The 21,851-nt window shown below is 38.8% G+C and overlaps 1 protein-coding gene and 1 pseudogene across 2 annotated transcripts; both read right to left on the minus strand.

The window, feature by feature from the left end:
• Positions 1 to 1,571: 1,571 nt before the first annotated feature.
• On the minus strand, positions 1,572 to 2,702 carry LOC143635394 (uncharacterized). Its single transcript, XM_077103246.1, has one exon. It carries the CDS (start codon positions 2,172 to 2,174, stop codon positions 1,602 to 1,604), a length of 573 nt encoding a protein of 190 aa, XP_076959361.1. The 5' UTR covers positions 2,175 to 2,702; the 3' UTR covers positions 1,572 to 1,601.
• Positions 2,703 to 5,921: 3,219 nt separating this feature from the next.
• Positions 5,922 to 21,193, minus strand: LOC143635414 (NAD-capped RNA hydrolase DXO1-like; annotated as a pseudogene). Its single transcript, XR_013154051.1, has 13 exons — positions 20,729 to 21,193; positions 16,450 to 16,698; positions 16,102 to 16,169; positions 15,939 to 16,017; positions 15,751 to 15,830; positions 15,627 to 15,650; positions 15,065 to 15,188; positions 14,744 to 14,960; positions 14,602 to 14,655; positions 6,849 to 6,895; positions 6,627 to 6,711; positions 6,390 to 6,453; positions 5,922 to 6,306 (listed from the first exon to the last, which is right to left on the minus strand). The product of XR_013154051.1 is annotated as an NAD-capped RNA hydrolase DXO1-like (transcript).
• Between the last annotated feature and the right edge of the window lie 658 nt (positions 21,194 to 21,851).

Below are 21,851 nucleotides of genomic sequence, written 5' to 3' on the forward strand. Positions count from 1 at the left end.
ATAAGTTATTTGAAACATAAACAAAATGATTAAAAATGGATGAGCTTACATTGTTGGAGAATTTTTAATTATAAACACTATGATAATGGCTTATGTGATTACCTAGATATTTATATAGCAAAATGTAGAGACTATAAATTATGGTAACGTATTATGTTTAGAAAGTTTCTAAATAAAAAATGAAACAAATTTTAGCGGTTTATTCCAAAAATAACAGATTGATTATATTTATAATTTACGGTAACTTAAAATTATTAACATAATGAAACGCGTTTATTGAAAATATTAAAAAATATATTCCTTAATTTAGGATTATTTTATGGTTAACGGAAAAAGTCAATGAAATCATATATTCTTTACTTAATTATTGTTATTATTGTCAATTTGAAAATAAATTCTTTGTTTTAAAAAGTCAAAATTATTATTTCAAAACTTACTAAACTTATAATCTTAACAAAATTAAATTAAAATTTCACAATGAAACGTGTTTTTTGAAAATACTCCAAAATATATTCCTTAATTTATGATTATTTTATGGTAAACAGAAAAAGTGAAGGAAATCATAAATTATTTACTTAATTATGTTATTATTGTCAATTTGAAAGAAAATTGTTTGTTTTAAAAAATCACAATTATTATTTCAAAACTTACTAAGCTTATAGTCTTAAGAAAATTAAATTTTCACAATTATGATTTTGAAAGGTTACTAAAACTATAATGTTAACCAAATTTAAAGTTTCTGTTATTTGTTTAAACTAAAAATAAACTGGCCGGAAAAATAACTAAAACGGAAATTAGCGTGAAATCAAAATATAAAGATTTGCAGAACAAAACTATAAAAACAGGATAGCCGGAATATATTAATAACTGGACAAAGAAAACAATTTTAAATTAAACAGAAATATAAACAGAGCTTGGTAGGATGTAAAATACTGTAAATTAAATATAAAAACACAATATAAAAATGACCGGCATAATAAATTGAACGGATATTATCCGGAAATTAAATATCAAGTTTTAAATAACAAAATTATAAGAACATGCTAACCAGACAATTATAATACGTGAACAAACAAAACAATTACTAATTTTAAATAAAAAACACCCAGAAATAGGTCGGATATAAAGTATTGAAAGATTTTCAATTAACTTCTTAAAATTAAATTAAGAAAAAACGATACAAAATTTCATGAAATTATCAAGAAATAGGTACGATTTAAAGTACATAAAATAAAATTAACAAAATTAAAAATTAATTGACCAGAAAAGTCAGATAACACCAAATATATGTATAACAGATTGGCCGGAACTAATGAAAAAGTGTTAAATAAAATATTGTAACTGCAAAATTGGATTGGTCGTTACCTTGAATATAATCATCGGAGAATCAATTCCAAAGATTTTGATGTCTCCAATAGGCGAGCATCCCAACGGCGGAATTAGAGCTCGTATTGTGGGTAAACAATCTACAGCTTCCATGGTGAATCGGAACGACGGATGTTATGCCACCTACTTTTACATGTTGAGCAATTTTTTAACAACTTTGGCAAAGATGAAAGTAATTACAGTACATCACAAACACACCACTAAAAAACCTTAAATTAAAGGTTTAAAACATCAGCAAAATACTTCTCTTCAGCATCATAAGTAGCTTCCTTTACCCAATGATCATCCAATGTCACATCATCATCAATACTCGAGTAATCGAAATGCTGATGATCTTCCCCCGCAAGAAACTTCTGCTGCATTACATGCGTAAACTGCTCCATTCGATCCTGCATCTCATCAACCGATAAACTAGTACCCGCCACCGACCCCGACCTCTCATTTACCAAATTACCCTTATCGTTCCCGTCTTCCACGTCATCATCATCTTCTTCTTCTTCTTCTTCTTCTTCTTCTTCTTCTTCTTCCTCTTCTTCTTGTTGCGGTTCATTCCCGACCCATTCCCGCTCATCAACACCCAATCTCTGCTGGTCCCGCCTACTCTTATCCACTAAAACTGCTTCCTCAGCCCGCCTCAATAATGTCTCGGACCACCGTTCACCGGGCCAAGACATTTGTCTTCCGGCTTGGTCTTGAAACTTGCCAACAAACTCGTGGTGCAAGTAGGGTTCTCGGTCCCTCATTGAATCCTCGGAGAAAAACTTCCCATCATACATTAATTTATCCATGAACGCACGCCTCCGGTTCTTGACCTTTGTGGATCTTGATTTCAGATCCTCGGATGTTGGATTAATTAAGGTTCGGAGATGGTTTAGATGCCAGTTGATTTCATAGTTGTCGCTTAGTGTATCAAATTCTTTAAGCTCGTCCAATGTTAGTAGTGATCCATAGCGTTCTGAATGTGTATTTGATCATTAGCAATATATAAACAGTAGAAAAATAAGTGTTCATTGATCTCACTAACGTATTTGAGTGCATAAGTTAAATAATAAATAATAACAAGCTTTCAAGCATGAAAAGAAAACTAAGTCAGACGAATCAAACCATTCAAGAAAATACTGCTATAAGAGTATCGGTCTTGACCTATTACTTATTCATAAAGCATTTGCATGATCAGATACGTCTAGTTCTGTCACACACGCCCATCCTAAATATCCACCTCTATGGTCATTCTTGTCACAAATACCCATAGGCACACTATTAGGAACCGGATTTCAAATACTTGAATTAATCGGATCAAATTATTTGAATTAGATTCGACAACTTTGGATTGAGTAAGAGGTGTCCAGGGGTGTCGGCCATGATGTACACATCCTTATCCTGCATTTTTGCAAGAGGCTATTTCCACGACTCGAACCCGTGACCTCCAGGATAATGCATAATTCTAATTTGAATTTCGAACGGAACCGAAAATCGATTACCAAATTCAAATAGTCAAAAACTGAAACTCGAATCGAATTTCTAGTTTTTCGAATACTGAAGTACTGAACACCCTTACACACTATCCTATTCAATCAGTCTCCTATTGTTTTGGCCCTTACACATCCCTATATGGTATCTTCCATCTTTACATAACAAACAATTGACCAAACTAAGGTCAAAAGTACATCAAGGTCTGCCTGCGTCTCTTCTTCCATCTTTTTATGACCCAAATCATAATACTAATGTATGTAATAAAGATTCGGCCATGCCAGCAATTCCGTATATGTATATACATAAAAATGTGAGCGTTTGTATATATCATAGTTGTCAAATGCGATAGGCTCACTCAAGACGCATAGGCAGGCGCAAAAATAAAAAAAAATGTGGGCCTAAAGAAAAAAAACACACTTAAATAAAAAATCAAAAACATATGATGTGTATGGAAAATAATACTAATCTTCAAATAGAATAAACAAAAGCTATCATATATCATCTAATTAGTACCAAAAGTTCTAAAACAGTCAAGATTCAAATGTAAGTTGACCTCTCCTAGACCTTAGTTTCATTAGCACTCTTTGTGTATGTTTTGCTTGGCTTTTATCTTCTCATGTTTTGCCTAGGAACTACAAGCGCATTTATTGAGCCTGCCTGAAAATTGGCCCAGGCGAAAGAAGTGAGGGCTCTTAATAACTATGGTGTGTGTGTGTGTATAATTCCAATCCGGATTAATCCCTAGGCCCTACCCCATTGCCTTACTAGCAGGTTGTACAACATTGTGGCCAAGGGGATCCATAGTCAAATTACAATCCTACAACATAATGCCATAAAGTCTAATTTCAGCTTATAATAATATATTTCCGAGTGATATTTCAACACATTTTTTTAAAATTTCAATGAAATAATTATATACATTGGGGATTGAGCTAGAATAAATCGATATTAGCTAATTAATGATATGTATGCACATATAGATGTGAAGAAAAGGATAGGAATTAAAGATTGTAAAAGAGGTAGGTAGGAAAACAGGGAGTAAAGGTCTTGAAGAATGGATTTACGCTTTGAGGGTTCAAGAGCGGACGACTGTTGAGCCCTAGGGATAACCTTTCTGTTATCGATTCCATTGATACAACCACAAACCGACTGTTGAGTCGGTTTGTTTAAAGATTGTTGTTGGTGAGGTCAACCGTAAATGGTCAAAACAACTTTTAAACACGTCTTGTATAATCAACAATTTTCTATATCTACGATTCTACGCATCCAAACGAGTCCAGCTCGATTAGGCTTGTTTTAGGGGGTGTTTGGCCTAGCTTTTATTTTTAAGGGGGTGTTTGGGATTGCTTATTTTTACCAACTTATAACTTATAAACATTTTGAAAAGTAATAAGGTGTTTGGGATTGCTTATATTATGAGAAGAAAAGTTCCATAAGTTACACTTTTGTAACTTATTAACTTAATGAAAAGTTATAATGAGGCAAAATAAGGAATCCCAAACACCCCCTAAGCTTATGCTTATATATAAAATTAGCTTATAGCTTTTTTCTATTATTTGATAAGCTCTTTTTAAGTGTTTGGATTAGCTTATATTTTACAAGTTAATTATGTGTCTTAATAAGTTGTTAAATCCAACATTCTTTAATTTGTTAGAGTAATAATTACTAATCTATCACCATTTGATGACAAATGAGTAATTTACACCCTTAAACAAATAAACTTCTATCAAATAAGCTAAAAAACCACCTTCAAATAAGCTTCTTCAAATGAGCTTATATAAGCTAATAAGTATAAGCTTAAAAAGCTAAGCCAAACACCAAGTTAAGCTTATTTTGTAAAAAAAAAAGCTAAAAAAACTATAAGCTTGGTTAAAAAAGCTAGGCCAAACACCCCCTTAATTTCTGAGAGCTCAAACTTAGTTCATGAGGTAAGTTTAAAAAATGTCAAACTTAAATTATACACAAGGCACGAGCTTAGACTCCACTCAATAACTAAACAAGTTTTACCTGAGACGCGGGCTCAACTAGTTTACACCCCTAAGACTACCTGTTGTCGAAGCTTGAACAGGGGAGCAATGGGTGACTTTTTGTCACGTCACTTGCGAACGGGCAAGCGCAAGTCCACTCACAGGCGCTAATGGACAAATTGAGTGGGGGAGGGGGCTTGGGAAAGCGGCTCGTGAGCAGAGACTTTATCCACAATTGGGTCAAGTGAGTAAATATGGGTTTTATCAGAATCCTAGTCAGCGTCCAATTAAATATTAGAGGATGAATCCAGGGTCAACGAAGCCCCACAACGAATAATCTAACTACATGTAGTGGTTTAATTAAAAAGTGAAAAATCCCTCATTTGTGTTACCGCTACATTTGGCAAGGGGCTCTCACTAACTTTTTCATTAAAAATGTGTAATGGTTTTACTAACAATACAATTTGTATTTAATAAAATATGCATGGATTGAATATGATTGATTGGATTTGTAGCTGACCTCACACCCTTGAGCAGCTTGTTTCGTTAGTGCAGTGGCTCCCAAAGGGGATTTTTTGACGCCCGCTTGGAAGATTGCTTAAATGGCTTAACAAACAAAGGTAGAGTGCGGTGGCAGAGGCGCTACCCCAACATTACAAGTCTAACGCAAAAAAATCGAACGCGCCCAATTTTTCCCATTTTTATGTTAACGGTTTAACCCAAAAGAGTTCCTTGCAAAAGTTGTTATTGAAAGTGTAATGGATCGATTGCACGCACGAAACCCCATCCATGAAACTATAAAATGTGAGTACTTTACATACATTTCAAATAACTTTCAATTTTTTTCTTATATGACCCGACACAAGTTCAAACGGTGAGTACAAAAATCCCAACTCAAAGTTCAAACGTCTTTTTCTTATATTGCAGAGATATACATGACATTAATCCTATAACTAAAATCATATCCACACCTAGCCAGCAAAAATCACACAATTATATGAACAAAAATGTAAATAATTCAATTGAGTCATACTAGCAAAAACCGCAGAAACAGATTAGATTCACCGTTACAAGTAAATTAAAAATGTTGGATATTCAAATCTCCATAAGCCGTTAATCTACATGTATCTATCAATCCTGCTAAAATAACTGACATGCCCAGAACTCGAAAAAGCCATTTTTGGCTTCAGGGCTTTCTTCGATCCATAGTTATTTCCCCCTATTGGTACACGACAAAAGAGTTGCATACGACTCAAAACAAAATCCTTAATTTAGGTAAACACTTTTTACATTGTCAAATCGTAACTTGAAGATCGTGCATTAAAAGTTGTACCTTGCTCCTATTTGTCCATGAACAAAATTATAATATTTAAAACTCACAGTCGCAGAACGTGATCGGTTATTTCTTGGGGGCAAGAATTTGCCTGTAAAAGCTCCAAACGAGTGAACGGTGCAGCGAACTGCAATATATAGTCTTCATCTGCAATACCAAATAATAGGTTAAAAAAAGCGTTATGAAAAAAAGTAATAAGAATAAAATTATAAAATATAACAAGATCTTACTCTCTTTAACAGGGCCATAGAGCCAACATAAAACCTCATCAGCAAATGCCAAGCAAACTCCACCCTGTATATTAATATTGAAATCATGACACAAATTTAGCCTATATAATCACAAAAAATGGGCTTAGGCCCGGGACCAAAAAGCCCAATCCTTGAGCTTAATAGGCCTGATTAGGAAACTTAGGCCCAGGCCCGTTTATGCAGAGGTGGAGGGTATATATATCAGTAAATGCATACCTGCCAGTAATTTTTCATTTTTACTCTGTGAGTTATATCTTTGGTTCTTAATCTCTCGGTATGCACAAGCCGGCCAGCATCATCCCTACACGACAATAAAAGCTTTAAGCAACTATTTTAAAAATGCATAACCATTCAAATCTCACATGAAATAGTTGATCCGTGAAACATAATTGCAGAAGATTTAAGCTAAAAATAGTTTTATATGAGCATGATGCATACCTATATCCAATGACAATATAAGGAACGCCAGCAAGAAAAGACTGAATCTGCAATGCAATAAATCGTTGTATTGTTCAAGTATTAGCAGACCATTGATAACAAATGATTGCGTGAAACATATATAATGCTGTAGAGCTAGAAAAATGATAATACCCAAAACTTAAGCAATTTTTCCCTCTCAAATCTTTCCTCGGTGTGATAATCCAACTTGAAGAAACACTAGGTGAACCCTGGGCAGATTATAGATAATCTGGGGGTTAAGTAATGTTTCCCACGAGGATGAGGTCTAGCAGAGAAGGTTGTTCTTCAGGGGACCTGCAAAACAGACACCGTAAGCTCGTCACTGAGAAGGGGGGGTTCCTCCTTGTGACCACCCTCCGGCGTGAGAATCAGACTAGATTGCTCTGAATATAAGTATATATTAAGAGATTGCTAGGTAAGATTGAGATATCAGATGATGTCCTTACCATTCCAAGGTGTTGGAGTATTTATAGCCGAAGGTAGGTTTCCTAGAAGGTACAGCCGGCTGAATAGTATTCCTGTTCCACCAACAGTGGACTACGCACAGGCAATGCTGGTTGGTGGATAGGCTACGGCCAACAGTAAAGGTCGGCTGTACACTGTACCTTTACTGCCGGCTACGCACTGTTCCACCAACTGTAGGCTGCGCACGTCCCATCGTAAGGGTTGGTGAGTAGGCAGCGGCTAATAGTGACAAACAGTACTAGAGGGTGCTCCTCCTCGTATTGTTGTCGGTGAGCTGTCACCCTGTGATTGGTTCATGGGCTGTTCTGGTCAAATTGTCTGTTTCGCCCATACCTTAGTAGGTATAGTACGAAAGATCTTCCAGAAGCATACGGACTGGCTCATTTAGGCGGGAGTATTCCTGCCTTGCTCATTCCTCCATGTGACTACTGAAGTGGCTAATACCTTGTGCGTGTAGCCTTGCTATTAGTGCGGGTAGCCTTCCCTGATGGCTTGTATCCGCAGCTGCGGGAACAGGCGGGGTACTTCACCATTGGGAGGCTTTCCCTGCGGGTACAGCTGGCGTACTGCGCGTAAGGTTCTCTGAGCATGGTGGGTCCTGCTGGAGCAGTTGGTCGTTGCGCAGACGTCCCTGTTCAAGGTGAGTCTTGCGGGTCCAACTGGGCTCTGCTGGGACCTACCTCTTCAAGTCCCCCCAGTCCAATGTTCTTCTCATGAATTATTAATAAGTGAGGTGAACTTTTGGACTTAGCAAGGGGTTTTGAAAAGGGTTTAGATCTTAGGTTTTCCGTGGTGATTCTCCCCGCGGTTTTCCTGATGTCACGCAGAAATTCCCGACTTTTCTGCTTGATCTTAGGGTATGAAGCGGGTAGGTTTGTAACCTTCTCGCAAGTCAGGAGCGTTGAGTCCCACTTGTGTGGATTCTCCATGGGGTTTTGATAGTTTTCAACATAGTGATCAATTATGCTAAAACCACCAATTCCATCTTGGAGTTTCAAACAATATAGTTCTCGACGTTCCCGTCATGCGGGGATGTTATTCCCGTTTCCGCAAGCATGGCCCAGAAGATCTTTCTTGGTTTGAATTCCCTGCAGAGTGCTAAGTATGTGAAGGGTTTTGCCTTGACACTGTACCCGCACTCGTCTTACGGTTACTTTATTCCCAAGGTATTCCTGGTGCCAATTCCCTGCGGGTGCTAAGTATGTGAAGGGTTTTGCCTTGACACTGTACCCGCATCCGTCTTACGGTTACTTGGTTGCCAAGTTATTCTTGGCTTCAATTCCCTGCGGGTGCTAGGTATGTGAAGGGTTTTGCCTTAACACCGTACCCGCATCCGTCTTACGGTTACTTGGTTGCCAAGTTATTCTTGGCTTCAATTCCCTGCGGGTGCTAGGTATGTGAAGGGTTTTGCCTTAACACTGTACCCGCATCCGTCTTACGGTTACTTGGTTGCCAAGGTAAGGGGTATTTTCCCGCTTACTTTAAATCTTTTTGAATTTTGAAATTCGAAGAGTTGGTGAAAGGATAAGAACAGTCCAAACCTCTGAAACGTCGTCCGACGGTTTCTTCTGACTGTGTCAGGACGTGCAGGAAGTTATGGTGACGTGACAGTACATGGTCATTCCAGACGCCTTTTCAGGCGCGTGGGCGCGATTTTTCGGGCGCGGGGCCGCGAAATTAATGGTATGCGTCCTGTCAACAGCTGTTGCCAGCTTGCTCTTTGCCACGTGTCATAGTTTCATTGCACCTTCGATTTCTCTCTCCTTCGCATTAAATTCATCGCATTAATTGCGATTAGTATATAAAGGGGGAGAAGGTTCTTTGTAATCCACACTTTCACTCTTCTCTTCATCTTAAGAACGATTTCCGGCGAATACTCATCTTTCAGTCGAGCATTCTCTTGAAATCGTTTTCTTCTTTCTTTTTGCAAGATGTCGTCTCGTGATCTCGAATCTACAGCCGATGACAAGAGTACTGCTGGCGAGTGCCAGTGTGCTCTGCCTGGCGATCTGTATCAGTACATCGTCAGGAAGTTCATGCTCGAGTCTCTCGAGCCTGAGTTTCCTGAACCCCACCAGACGGTGTATGATGCCCCCAGAGGCAAGATCGGGGTTTATGCTGCATTCTTTGTTTATGGGAATCTTAGGTTCCCATTGACAAAGTTTGTTTTCCGTGTCCTGGAGAGGCACGGTGTGCACCTGACCGAGGTGCATCCGATGGCGATTGCCAAGGTTCGCCACTTCGAGTGGGTGTGCCGGATACTGGGCATTGAGCCCTATGTTGACCGTCTGATGACCTTCTACACTTGGAGGTGCATCCAGGGGTGGTATACATTGATAACCCGGATTAAGGGTTTGAAGATATGCGCAACCGAGCGCAATCTTCGCTCGTGGAAGCGCGAGTTCTTCTACATCTCCGCTCGCGCCATCCCCCTTGCCATGAAATTCAAGAACGGGCAAGCACTTCCCAGCCTTCACGCCTCCAACTACGAGGAGGCGGAATGGTTTTCGAAGATATCCCGAGTCCAATCTCCGGTTTACCGGTTTGCGGAGTCCGGGATGGTGATGCTGGGGATGAGCCGGGTGTGGAAGGAGGTGGATGCGCATAAGATCCCAATCGTCCTCGAATACGGTTCGAACTCTGTTCCTTACGGTATGCTTTGTTTCTTTTTGTTGATTTAGAATCTCTTCTAACTTTTTTCCTGTTTATTTCAGAGGGGAACGACTTGCAGTCGCTCCTGAACCCGCGGGAGGCTGACGGTCCCGCTCGGATGGGTACTCGCGCTCTAGACGAGAACGAGTTGCCCATCCTAGAACAAACGGCGGATCGGTTCGTGGAGGTCTATCCGCTAGGCCACGAGATCCTTAGCGCCAGGTGGCCAGGTAAGGCGCTATTCGACCCTCGACCCCTCAATGTTGAAACCTCTGCTGGAATTCCTTTAATCGTATGTTCTGATGAGTAATCCGCAGATGGTCCTCCGTTGGTGCGGAAGAAGAAGGCTGCCGGCGGGAAGGGGAAGGAGAAGGTGGCCTCCACTGCCGATCCGGCGCCTCGGTCTGATTCGGAGACCGAGAGCGAAGAGGTGGCGGGGAATCCCGGTGGTGATAAGACCACCGCTCCGGAGGCTGCGACTGTCACCTCCGGAGAGCCCAAGAAGACGACGGTGAGCGGCGCAAAGAGGCCGGCTCTATCGGGTTCGTCCCCGCCTCTCCGTACCTTTAGGCTCAAGAAAACCCGTAAGTACAACTTCCTTTAGCTTTTATCTTCATAGCTTAATATATATCATTTAACACTTATCTTCTTTGTGCAGGCGTGGATGTTGACGCATTCTAGGGTGGAGCGCAGAGGAGTACCTCTCCGCCAATGAATGTAGGCTTGGTCAGCCTACCTGAGGCGACTATCCAGGCGCCTGCGCCTGCTTCCGCTGGTTCAGTTGCTCACTCCTTTGAGCCGACTGTTCCAGCTGTGATGACGTCACCGCCGGCTGTGAGTGCTGTTTTTACCGCATCTTTCACCGAGCCGGTGGTTACTTTTGCTGCGGATTCCGCGGCGGCTTCTACCATGCCTCCGTCATCGGCAACGACGGCCGATCCGTCAGGTATGCATGGGGCTTTTCGCCAACCTCGGCCTCCTTCCCGTCTGCCTGACCTCTTGGATGGATTTCCCTTGGGTTCAGGTGATGGGTTTGGCGGCTATCGGCCTGTAATTGACCCTACAGGTGCGTAGGGTTCTTTTGGCCCATTTTATATATATATATATTTTTTTATCATCTTTTCTTTAACTGCTTTATGTTTTTTGCAGTGTCGGATTCCAATGAAGTGTATGTTCCACGATGGAATATTCGCCGAGGAACAACCATTCGCACCCCTGTGGAGTGCGTGGAATGGGCTCGTCACGCTGCTCCCAGTGGTGCGTTGGGGGAAGCCATGGCTAGCTACCAGGAGGGTAGGCTAACCAATGAGCTTCGGGTTCTCCTGGCCCGGATGCAGCCGCGCGTCGAGCTGCTTTGTCGTGAAAACGACAAGTTAAAAGCAGCTCGCTTTAAAGAAGTGGCTCAGGCGCGGGCTATCCGGGAGGAGAACCAAAGGCTTTCCGCAGTGGCTGCGGAAAAGGAGAAGGCCTTCAAGGCCCTCGAGGTTGAAGTTCAGGCTCGACTCGAGGCCCGTTCCAAGGCTGCCCAAGCTGTTAATGAACAGCTTCGGCTGGCTAAGGAAACTGCAAGGAACGCAACCGAGAGGGCCACCAAGGCTGAAGCTGTTGCTGAGCCTCTACGCGTGGAGAATGAAGAGCTTAAAGCCAAATTAGAGGCTCTCCAGCAGGCTCATGATGCCTTGGCGATGGAAGACGCCAAAAAGCTCCAGGAGATCTTGGACCAGAGGGGGGTGCTTGACCATACTGAGCGGAAGCTAAAGGGCGTCGAAGAGGCTGCGGCTAAAGAAGTGTTGCTTGCCAACCTCAACAAGAGTGAAGCCGAACGCGCCCGTAACGAAGCTCAAGCTGCCCTCCAAGAAGCTCTGGTTGCCAAGGAATGGCTTCTTCGAGAAGCGTTGTCTCAGGTATTGTTTTCATGTCTTTACGCTTTTCTGTGTAAATAGAAAAAGGTTTTGACACTTGTATATTTTCTTGTAGGTTGTGCATCGGGTCTTCTCAGAGACGTCTTATGATGATGCTATGAGCGCAGCCCTCAACGCTTCTCATGAGGATGGGGAAAAGGCCGGCTTCCTGCTTGGTCTAGGGTTCGTTGAGAAAGGCATCCCGCCTTCCAACTTCCCTTTGTATAATGTTGATACTGAAGCTGTTTACGACCAAGCTGTGAATCAGTATGCCGCCTTCCCGCATCCGGTGGTGGAGAAGGTGAATGAAGTCGCTGCTGCTGATGATGGGCTAGCTATCCTTAAGGCTTTCCTTGAACCACCACGCTCTACTGATGGAGCGGGTCCAAGTGGAAGTGGTCCTGAAGCTTGATTCTGAAGATCCCTTTCCACCATTAGCGTAGATTTTTGCTTTTGTATAGCTATCTTTGTAATATTTGAATTTGATGGAATAAAGATTGTGTTAGTTCTTTGCCTTGTTTATTTTACGCCTGTTTTGATCTAACTTAGTAACTTCTTTAGTACTTAGATAAGTTAACTTTTTAACGTGGTTAATTATAAGTTTGTTTCGCTTCCTCTTTTATGATTGTGCGGGTATGCCCGTCACTTACACTTAGTAGGATGGCTTAACTTTACTTATATCTGACCTGCGTGGAAGTTTTCCTCATCTTTTCCTTTGAAATTTTCTAAGTGTTCAGAATAAGTTAACCTTTGAACGTGGTAGATGATAGGTTGAAGTTTTGCTTCCTTGTTCGTGATTGTGCGGGTAAGACCGTCACTTGCACTTACAAGGATGGCTAAACTTTACCTACATCTGACCTGCGTGTAGGTTTTCCTTAAAACTTGAGATTTTTAGCGTTGTGTTTATGCGGGTTTTGCCGCCTTCCACACGTAACGACTTACTTCTTCCCCCATTTATGCGGTGAATACTGACACATCAGTGTGGGAAGTTCATAAGTATAAAGGTAAGGCTATCAACACATTGTGAAAGGAGAATCATTTCCATTAGAAGTGGCTCTAAGCCTTTTCTTTACAAGTTTGGAATTGATCTACATATAACATTTGCGTAATTGAGCTCCATTCCATGTTCTTGGGATGGGAGTGCCATCGAGCCTTTCGAGCCGGTATGCGCCCTTTCCCAGGACTTCTTTGATAATGTATGGCCCTTCCCAGACCGGGGCCAGCTTTCCTGGGCGTTCTTGGTTCGAAGCCTCGTTGTTACGCAGTATGTAGTCTCCTACATTGAAGTTGCAGAGTTTTACCCGCGTGTTGTAGTACTTTTGCATTTGTCGCTTGTAGTTCTCTTCACGCACTGCGGCTAAGTCTCTGCGTTCCTCGGTTAGCATAAGGTCCAACCGTCTTTCCGCATCATTGTCTTCTGGCTGAATCAAGACCCTTGGTGAGGGTAGACCAATTTCGACCGGGACCATGGCTTCAGTGCCATAGGTGAGGCTGAACGGGGTTTCTCCCGTACTGGCCTTCTTCAGTGTTCTGTTTGCCCAAAGGACGTGCGGAAGCTCGTCCACCCAGCCGGATCTGTGTTCCAAGAGTCTTTTCTTTATGCCTTCGACGATGCTCTTATTTGCTCTTTCCACTTCACCATTACCTTGCGGGTGTGCCACTGATGTAAAGGTGTAGGTGATTTGAAGTTCTTTCAGCCACTGTTGTAGCTTCTTGTCAGCAAAGTTGGTGCCGTTATCGCTCACCAAATTCTGTGGAAGTCCAAAACGACAAATAATAAATTCCCAAATAAATTTTTTGATATGTTTCGCGGTTGTTTGGGCTAAGGGTTTTGCTTCTATCCACTTGGTGAAGTAGTCGATGGCTACCACTAGGAACTGAACATTTCCTGCTGCTGTAGGAAATGGGCCTGTCACATCGATGGCCCACTTCTGAAATGGCCATGAAGAGGTGACTGGAACAAGTTCATTATTCGGGCGGTGCGTGTTGGGTGCGTAGAGCTGGCAAGACCTACATTTTCTGATGTATGCCAGCGCATCCGTATGCATCCCCGGCCAAAAGTATCCCACGTTGTTTAGGTTAGCTACAACAGCGCGGGGACCTGCGTGTATTCCACAGATGCCTTCGTGTACTTCCCTTAGGAGGTAGTCAGCATCTTGGTTGTCCACGCATCTCAAGAGTGGGCCAAGAAAGTTACGCCTGTAAAGAATGTCATCGATGAGTTGATAATTCAGTGCTTTACAGCGTAGTTTTCTTGCCTGTGCTTTTGACTCTAGCAGTGTACCTGCCGCAAGGTATTAGCAGACCATTGATAACAAATGATTGCGTGAAACATATATAATGCTGTAGAGCTAGAAAAATGATAATACCCAAAACTTAAGCAATTTTTCCCTCTCAAATCTTTCATCGGTGTGATAATCCAACTTGAAGAAACACTAGGTGAACCCTGGGCAGATTATTGATAATCTGGGTGTTAAGTAATGTTTCCCACGAGGATGAGGTCTAGCAGACCATCGATAACAAATGATTGCGTGAAACATATATAATGCTGTAGAGCTAGAAATGATTGCGTGAAACATATATAATGCTGTAGAGCTAGAATGATTGCGTGAAACATATATAAGCCATTCCTTGTTCAAGTATTAGCAGACCATTGATAACAAATGATTGCGTGAAACATATATAATGCTGTAGAGCTAGAACAATGATAATACCCAAAACTTAAGCAATTTTTCCCTCTCAAATCTTTCCTCGGTGTGATAATCCAACTGCAAAAAGGTCAACACATTCGCATGATATCAGCTTTTGGTACAATATTGATCCATATCAAACAATACAGATAAAAATATGATGTACCTCACGACTTGTTTTTAATTCCACATAAAACCTCCTTCCGTCATCAGTGGAATCACAACAGTCCATTTCAGCGCCCATTAATATACGATGTGCACCTAGTTTAGTTTTAATTACGGCACAATATTCAACATTAGCATCAACGTGATGTATCCCTTCTCCATCGTCTCTTCTTGGGTCTTCGGTAGCAAGTGTCTCAAACCAATATCCCCAATAACACCTAAATTCAATATCGAATTAACGCCCATATAGTTAAGCATAAAAATATGAACTTAAAGTATCTATATAATAAAAAGCAAAAACAAAATAGATTTTGAATAGTACATTCGACGATCGCGCTCGTTTCTTGGTCTTTCGGGCAATTTATGTACATCAAGATACACAACGCCTTTTCTTTATGCACACCCATTTCCCAAGGTTCGTTCCTCGAATAAGCAGTAGCCATAATCTGCCATTAAACAAAGTGATAAATAGTCATAAAGCCATTTTATATTAATGTAAATAGGGATGAGCATGGGATGGTACCGGTACCGACCGGTACCGATCCCGAAAATCGGAAATTCTTGGTACCGGTACCGGTACCGAAATATTCGGTTTGGTACCGGTACGGTACCGAGATTATACCGGTACCGGAGGTAAAAAATCGGGAAATACCGGTACCACCGGTACCGGTACCGTACCGATCCCGAAACTTAAAACTTTGGTACCGATTCGGTACCAAATCGGTACCGACTTCCGGTACCGATCCCGATTTTGCTCATCCCTAAATGTAAATGTTCATTATGTTAGTTTTTTTTAAATATATGAATATAATTTGACCAAGATTAGGTACAAGGTTTATAAAACTCTCTATACCAAAAAAAGCATATGGCAGGCAAAAACTTACCTTATTGAGATTGTTTCTGTAAGTCTGTAATATAAAGAAAAAAACAAAAGTAATTACATTAGAGTCTGAAACATATTATGAAACAGATATAAAATACAATTGAAAAAAAAAACAAAAAACTCACCACAAAGTGCATATTTTGTAACGGGATATTTTTATTTCGTATACAAGACAGAAGATCACCAAAGCCCTGAGAACCCAAATCTGGTGGAAAAGTAAAACAAAAGTATCATATTATTCAAATAGATTATTTTGTGTAAAAAAGCGTCTGTTTTTTATATACCTATTTACAGTTACAAAGATAAAGTGTACCTTTCTTCTCAATAAAGGTATCAAAACCTTGGTTCAAATCCGCCCCAATATCTTCTGTAATAAGTCGCTTAAAAAGCCGCTGATAATGTAGAACAAAAGGTGTAAAAAAGCTTGAATAGATTATTAAAAATATATAAATAATGAAACGTAAAAAAATGCTCACCAAACTACTATCATCAAAGTATACTTCTCCACCTTCCACGCGACTATAGCAAGCAAGTTCAGATGGCTAAATGTCACCATCCAAAAACAAAGTTAAACGTGTTCAAACAAAAAACATATTTAAACTTTAAACAATTAAACATAATATGAAGCAAAAAGTCAAAAAATGTGAGCAATATGTTACTTAAATTAGGCAACTATTGTCTCTATCATTGATTATGATGCTAGTAGCTAATAATAGATAAAAGGTGAATACTTTAACCAGTCGTCACAGTTCATGCAAACTCATTTGGTTAACATTCTGAAGGGTAACATGAACAATTAAACATAATTAAAGAAAGATTTTACCTCTTGAATGCTATGCACTCTCTTGATAATGTTTCTTCACTCTTTGAAAACTTAAGTTCAGAAACAAACCGCTCATCATTACGAGGAGCATAAAACTTTGACCCATAACCGTAATTCTGCCTCTGTGGCATCGGCCCAGGCCTAGGAAGAATGCCAGCTCCACCTCTCTTGTTTTGCCAACGCCCACGTCCACCAAAACCACCCCTGCCCGGGTTATTGCTTGTGTTCCATGGTGGCGGTTGGGGCAAAACTGTAAATTCAAATAATTTCAAAAGAAAAAATCAAACAAACTGGGATATACATACATCAAATATGATATGCACATATAAATGCAGCATACAACAAATCACTAGATAATACACCTGATATAGTATTAGGTCAAAACACAAACTTTAATTTTATAACAGCATTGCAACAACAACTCAGTTCAAGTATCATTAAAATCAAAGTTTTTTGTTTGTGTTAGGTGATGGTGGTTGGGGCAAAACTGTAAATTCGAATAATTTCGAAAATAGACAAATTGGTATGCTGATATATGATATGTAAATATAAATGCAGCATATAACAAACCACTGTATGATACACCTGAACTAATATTAAGTCAAATAGCAAGAAATCCAGGGGGTGTTTGGTACAGAGAATGGAATTGTATAGAAATGGAATAGAGAAATGGAATTGCAGAGAAAGGGAATTGGTCTGGAGAATGAGAATTGACTGTTCTTTTTGGTAGTACAGAGATTTCAGTAGAGAAATATAGCTGAGAATCATTTTTTCGTAACAAATATTTATTAAAAAATAAAAAACATATAAAAAGATGCATAAATTCCAACCAAAATATGCATTGATCAAACCAATTCACATACAAAACATAGTTTTTAAGCAAAAAACATCAACCATAGTTAAAACCAATTCACATACAAAACATACTTCAACCATACACAACTATCCCATTGAACCATCGGTATACAACTCGACCATCTCAATTTTCTCTTCTATTGTCAACGCAAGAAAAGAACGTCCTAGATCCACATCTTTACCAATCAAATGAGCTGCTTTGAACCGTTTTTTCGTAGTGATACCTGGTAAAGCTTTCAACTCATCACTAACCTTTTCATAGATTTCACGAGCATCCATACCTTCTTTGCTAAGTTGTTCACCCACCATCTCCCCAAATCGAAGCAAAACTTCCTTGATATCTTTGCAAGACTCTCGATATATCTCATCTGCATCCGTGCTTCTACCTGCTTGTTACACTTCCTGTTTGTCCTTCAGATCTATCAACATTTGGAACGGCTTCATCAACAAAATCAAAGTCTTCAATATCAACAGGTGAGCTTTTTTGCGTCTCTTGAACAACATCTTCTTCTCCAAGGTCAACTGCTTTTTTGCGTCTCTTGAACAAAATCAAAGTCTTCAATATCAACAGGTGAGCTTTTTTGCGTCTCTTGAACAACATCTTCTTCTCCAAGGTCAACTGCTTTACTACCAGTAGCTCTATCCTTACTGAATATGGTACACAATTTGTCATAGAAAGGAAATGACTTGTCACGAAAATTCACAGCACCTTTGTGAGACTACAAGACAATTACAAATAAATTAGACTAAAATTTTAAAATCTAAAAAACATATTTTTTAGAATATACCTTCACGTATTCATTCCAAACACTATCATCGGCAATAATACAACATTTTTGTTCATCCCAACCAAACCCACTTGTATGCACCATATCATATACAATGCTAAAGTGTGTCTTCCATGTCTTCATCCTAGACTTTATATGTGGTTCTGCTTTGAGGCCAGAGTTAGGAAGACTTACATCTAGCAATTGTTGAACACCATTTAAATAACCTGGTTTGAATCCATTGTCAGCACCAGCATACTTTCCGGATGCATGTATCTCCATTAATGCATCAATTAGCTTTGCATCTTCATCATTTGTCCAGGTATGCTTGCTCCGAGTAACTCCTCTCACTATATTTGAATCTGCTATGTCTACGTACAAATGCATAATTATACAATTAAGGTTCTGCATTAACCCAAACTAAAAACACAAGTTTGAAAAAAATATATTTCCATTAAATTGCAATTGACTTCTTAATATTGTGAACATGTATTAATCACATTAAAAATTCATCATATAATTGAGTATGCTTTGAGCCCTAATACCATTCTTCTCAATTGATAACATAGTTACCATATGCATAACATTATTACCTTTATGCCAAACCACAAATTCATCACATTTTGTTGCCATAAAGGGAATTAGATTTATTTCAATTTTTATAAGGATAATTAGACTATGAAAAAAGCTAAGCTTTTCTATCGAATAAAATGTGTACTTCATAATTCAACTGCTCTCCTATTCCCTGTAAATTCTGGATTGAAAACAATGATATGGTATGATAGAAAACAATAATACAGAAGCTAGTTTAGGCTTTCAATACCTGCAAGTCGAATCAAGAAGAGCCTGCTAATTAACCCTAGTCAAATTGTGTAAAAGAATAAGCATCTGGCACATAAGAAGACTAAGTTGTATCCACACAAAATCTACAGATGATTTGAGTATTTAAAATCACACATTCAAACCCAAATGGAAACAAAACCTTTTTGATAATCTGTTCATATTCTTGATTACCACAAATTCGAAACCCAAAAACAGAAATTAGAAGTACATGATTAGAATACAATATCTCTTTCTTGTTATGCTCATCGACAACAAAGCGATTATCCTAGATTCGAAACCCAAAAATTAAAATCATCGGCAAGTAGTAATGTAATGGGAGTCGAAAAGAGATGATAATTGCAGATTAATAACATACCGAATCGGAGAATTAACGTCCGTTCATCTATTGCAATTTTTTAATCTTGAGAAGAAAACCCCATATTAGGGTTCATTGATCGTAGCTGCAGAATAGGGAAATGGAAATGATTTCTCCGCTTTTTTTAGAGAAAAGAAATCAGGGAAATGGAAATGGTTTATTTCCATTTCTCACCTCTTTCTTTCGTAAACAAACAAGAGAATTGTTTCCATTTCCATTTCTCACCCCCCAATTCTCTGTACCAAACACCCCCCCAATGTTTTTATGTGTAATTGCTTACAACTGAAGCTAATATTATTCCATTAGAAAAAATATGAAAAAAGAGAGAATCAATCAAAATTACCAGGAACATGAAAAGGGCTAGAAATTAGGGTTTTAACATACTCTTCATTATCAGACCCAAAAAAATCTTTATGATTTATACAAAAAACTGGAATATGAATAAATCATATATGATATATTATACATAAAAATGTAGCATACAACAAACCACTAAATCTAAATGATACACCTAAAATAATATTAAAGCAAAATACATTGCAAGAAAATCAATGTTTTTTGTTTAACTGCTTACAACTCAAACTAATATATTTCTCTTATTTATATGCTAAAAAAATCAAAACTTTAACCAGGCCCGAAAAAAACCGAAACCCAAAGAACACCCTTAATATTAGGTCAGCATTCCAACAACAATTCAGTTCAAATATCAAATAAATCAATGTTTTTTTATTAAAATGCTTACAACTCAAGCTAATATTACTTCATCTTTTAATGCTATAAAAATCAAAACTTCAATTTAAAAGATTTTACTGGTATGGTATATGATTGTTGTTGCTGTTGTAAATGCTATAAAAATCAAAACTTTAATGAAAAAACATAAGTAATGAAAGAAATAATCAAAATTACCAGGAACAGGAAAATTTTAACATATAGCCCGATTAACCCAACCCGAAAAAACCAGACCCGAAAAACCGAGACCCAAAGAACACCCCTAATATTCGGTCAGCATTCCAACAACAATTCAGTACAACTATCAAGAAAATCAATGTTTTTTTTAATTAAAATGCTTACAATTCAAGCTAATACTAATATTAATTCATCTTTAAATGCTATAAAACTAAATTGGGGTTTTATCTAAGTTGTTTTTTCTGTTAACCAAGTTACTTTTTTTTAGAAGCTCAACACCCGATTAACGCAACTAAATAACCCGACCCTCAAAAACCAAAACCCAAAGAACACCTAGCATTCCAACAACAATTCAGTTCATATATCAAGAAAATCAATACCTTTTTTATTGAAATGCTTACAATTCAAGCTAATATAATTTCATTATCAGTTACTATAAAAATCAAAACTTTAATATAAAAGATTTTAGTGGGTATGATTGTTGTTGTAAATGCTATAAAAATCAAAACTTTAATAATAATAAGAAAGATAGAATTAATAAAGAAAAGAATTACCAGGAACAGGAAAAGGGCTAGAAATAGGGGTTTTAAGATACTCTTCATTGTCATCCCCAAACAAATCTTTATCTTCTTCCACAATATTATAATCATCATCTTCAACATACCCAGATACCATATGACTACTATCATCATTAATATTAATATTACTATTATACCCACTTGACCTAACTTCACCATTACCATCTTCTTCCTCATCTTCTTCTTCTTCTTCACCGTGGGCCCCACTGTTATCACTGCCGCTACCACTGCTCCGATTGGACGATGACCCAGATGAGGATGATGACGAGGACGCTGACGTGGAGGATGACGTGGATTGCTGGCTGTTGTTGTTTTTGTGGGTGTCTTCGTTTTCGAATTCTAAGTCGCCGAATAAATCGACTTCTTGCTCTGAGTAATCCATTGAGATATGAATTAAATTAAATTAAATTTGATTTCAAGGGTTTTGTGTTTCTTGATGGATCTTTGGTGGGTTTTGTTTGTGTGTTAATTTGGGGGTGAATTTGGTTTTGGTTTTTGAGAAGTGTGGTGGCACGTGATGCTCACGTGACTAGTCTTTGGGCTTGTGTTTGAGCCTTTGAGAGCTAAACCTTAAACCGGTTGCTTCGGAATTGTAAAGTTGCTGAAAGTTAACGGTATAAAAGATGGTCTTCGATTCTAAATGAGGAATGAGGGTTTGTATTAAATTTGTCGTTTGCTAGTTAATTGAAGGTGTGTAGCAACCTTGTTCTTTGTTAGCAAAAATGTTGGTCGGTATCAACTGAAGTAGCGGTAGCGAAAACCCATCGGTAACAAAAGATGATTAGTGGAAGTTGCTTGGATTTCAGTGGTAAATGAGGATTTGTGTATGTATCGACTTTGTGGGAGTAGAACTGAAGGTTTGTAACAACTTTGTTCCTCGATAGCAAAACTAAATAAAGTAACGATAACAAAAGTTGATTAATGTTAACGGTTGTTATTGTCAAACGTTGTGTCTTTGCATGGGGTCTTGCGATGTTGCACCGGTTGATTTATGTTCAGATTTGAGATGGTCGAGTTGATATAAATTATGGTAAGATTTTTAGAGATTTTCGTACTCGTTCTGGAAACCTTTTGTCTTATCTGATTAAAGATTTTCGGA

This window comes from Bidens hawaiensis, unplaced genomic scaffold (genome assembly GCF_021521415.1).
Source record: "Bidens hawaiensis isolate Kalapana, Puna unplaced genomic scaffold, B.hawaiensis_p1.1 tig00007499_1, whole genome shotgun sequence".
Classification (NCBI taxonomy): domain Eukaryota; kingdom Viridiplantae; phylum Streptophyta; class Magnoliopsida; order Asterales; family Asteraceae; genus Bidens; species Bidens hawaiensis.

What these genes read in the sequence shown, in the direction of transcription:
- LOC143635394 (XM_077103246.1), bottom strand. Translation starts at nt 2,174, where the DNA reads ATGGATAAATTAATGTATGATGGGAAGTTTTTCTCCGAGGATTCAATG.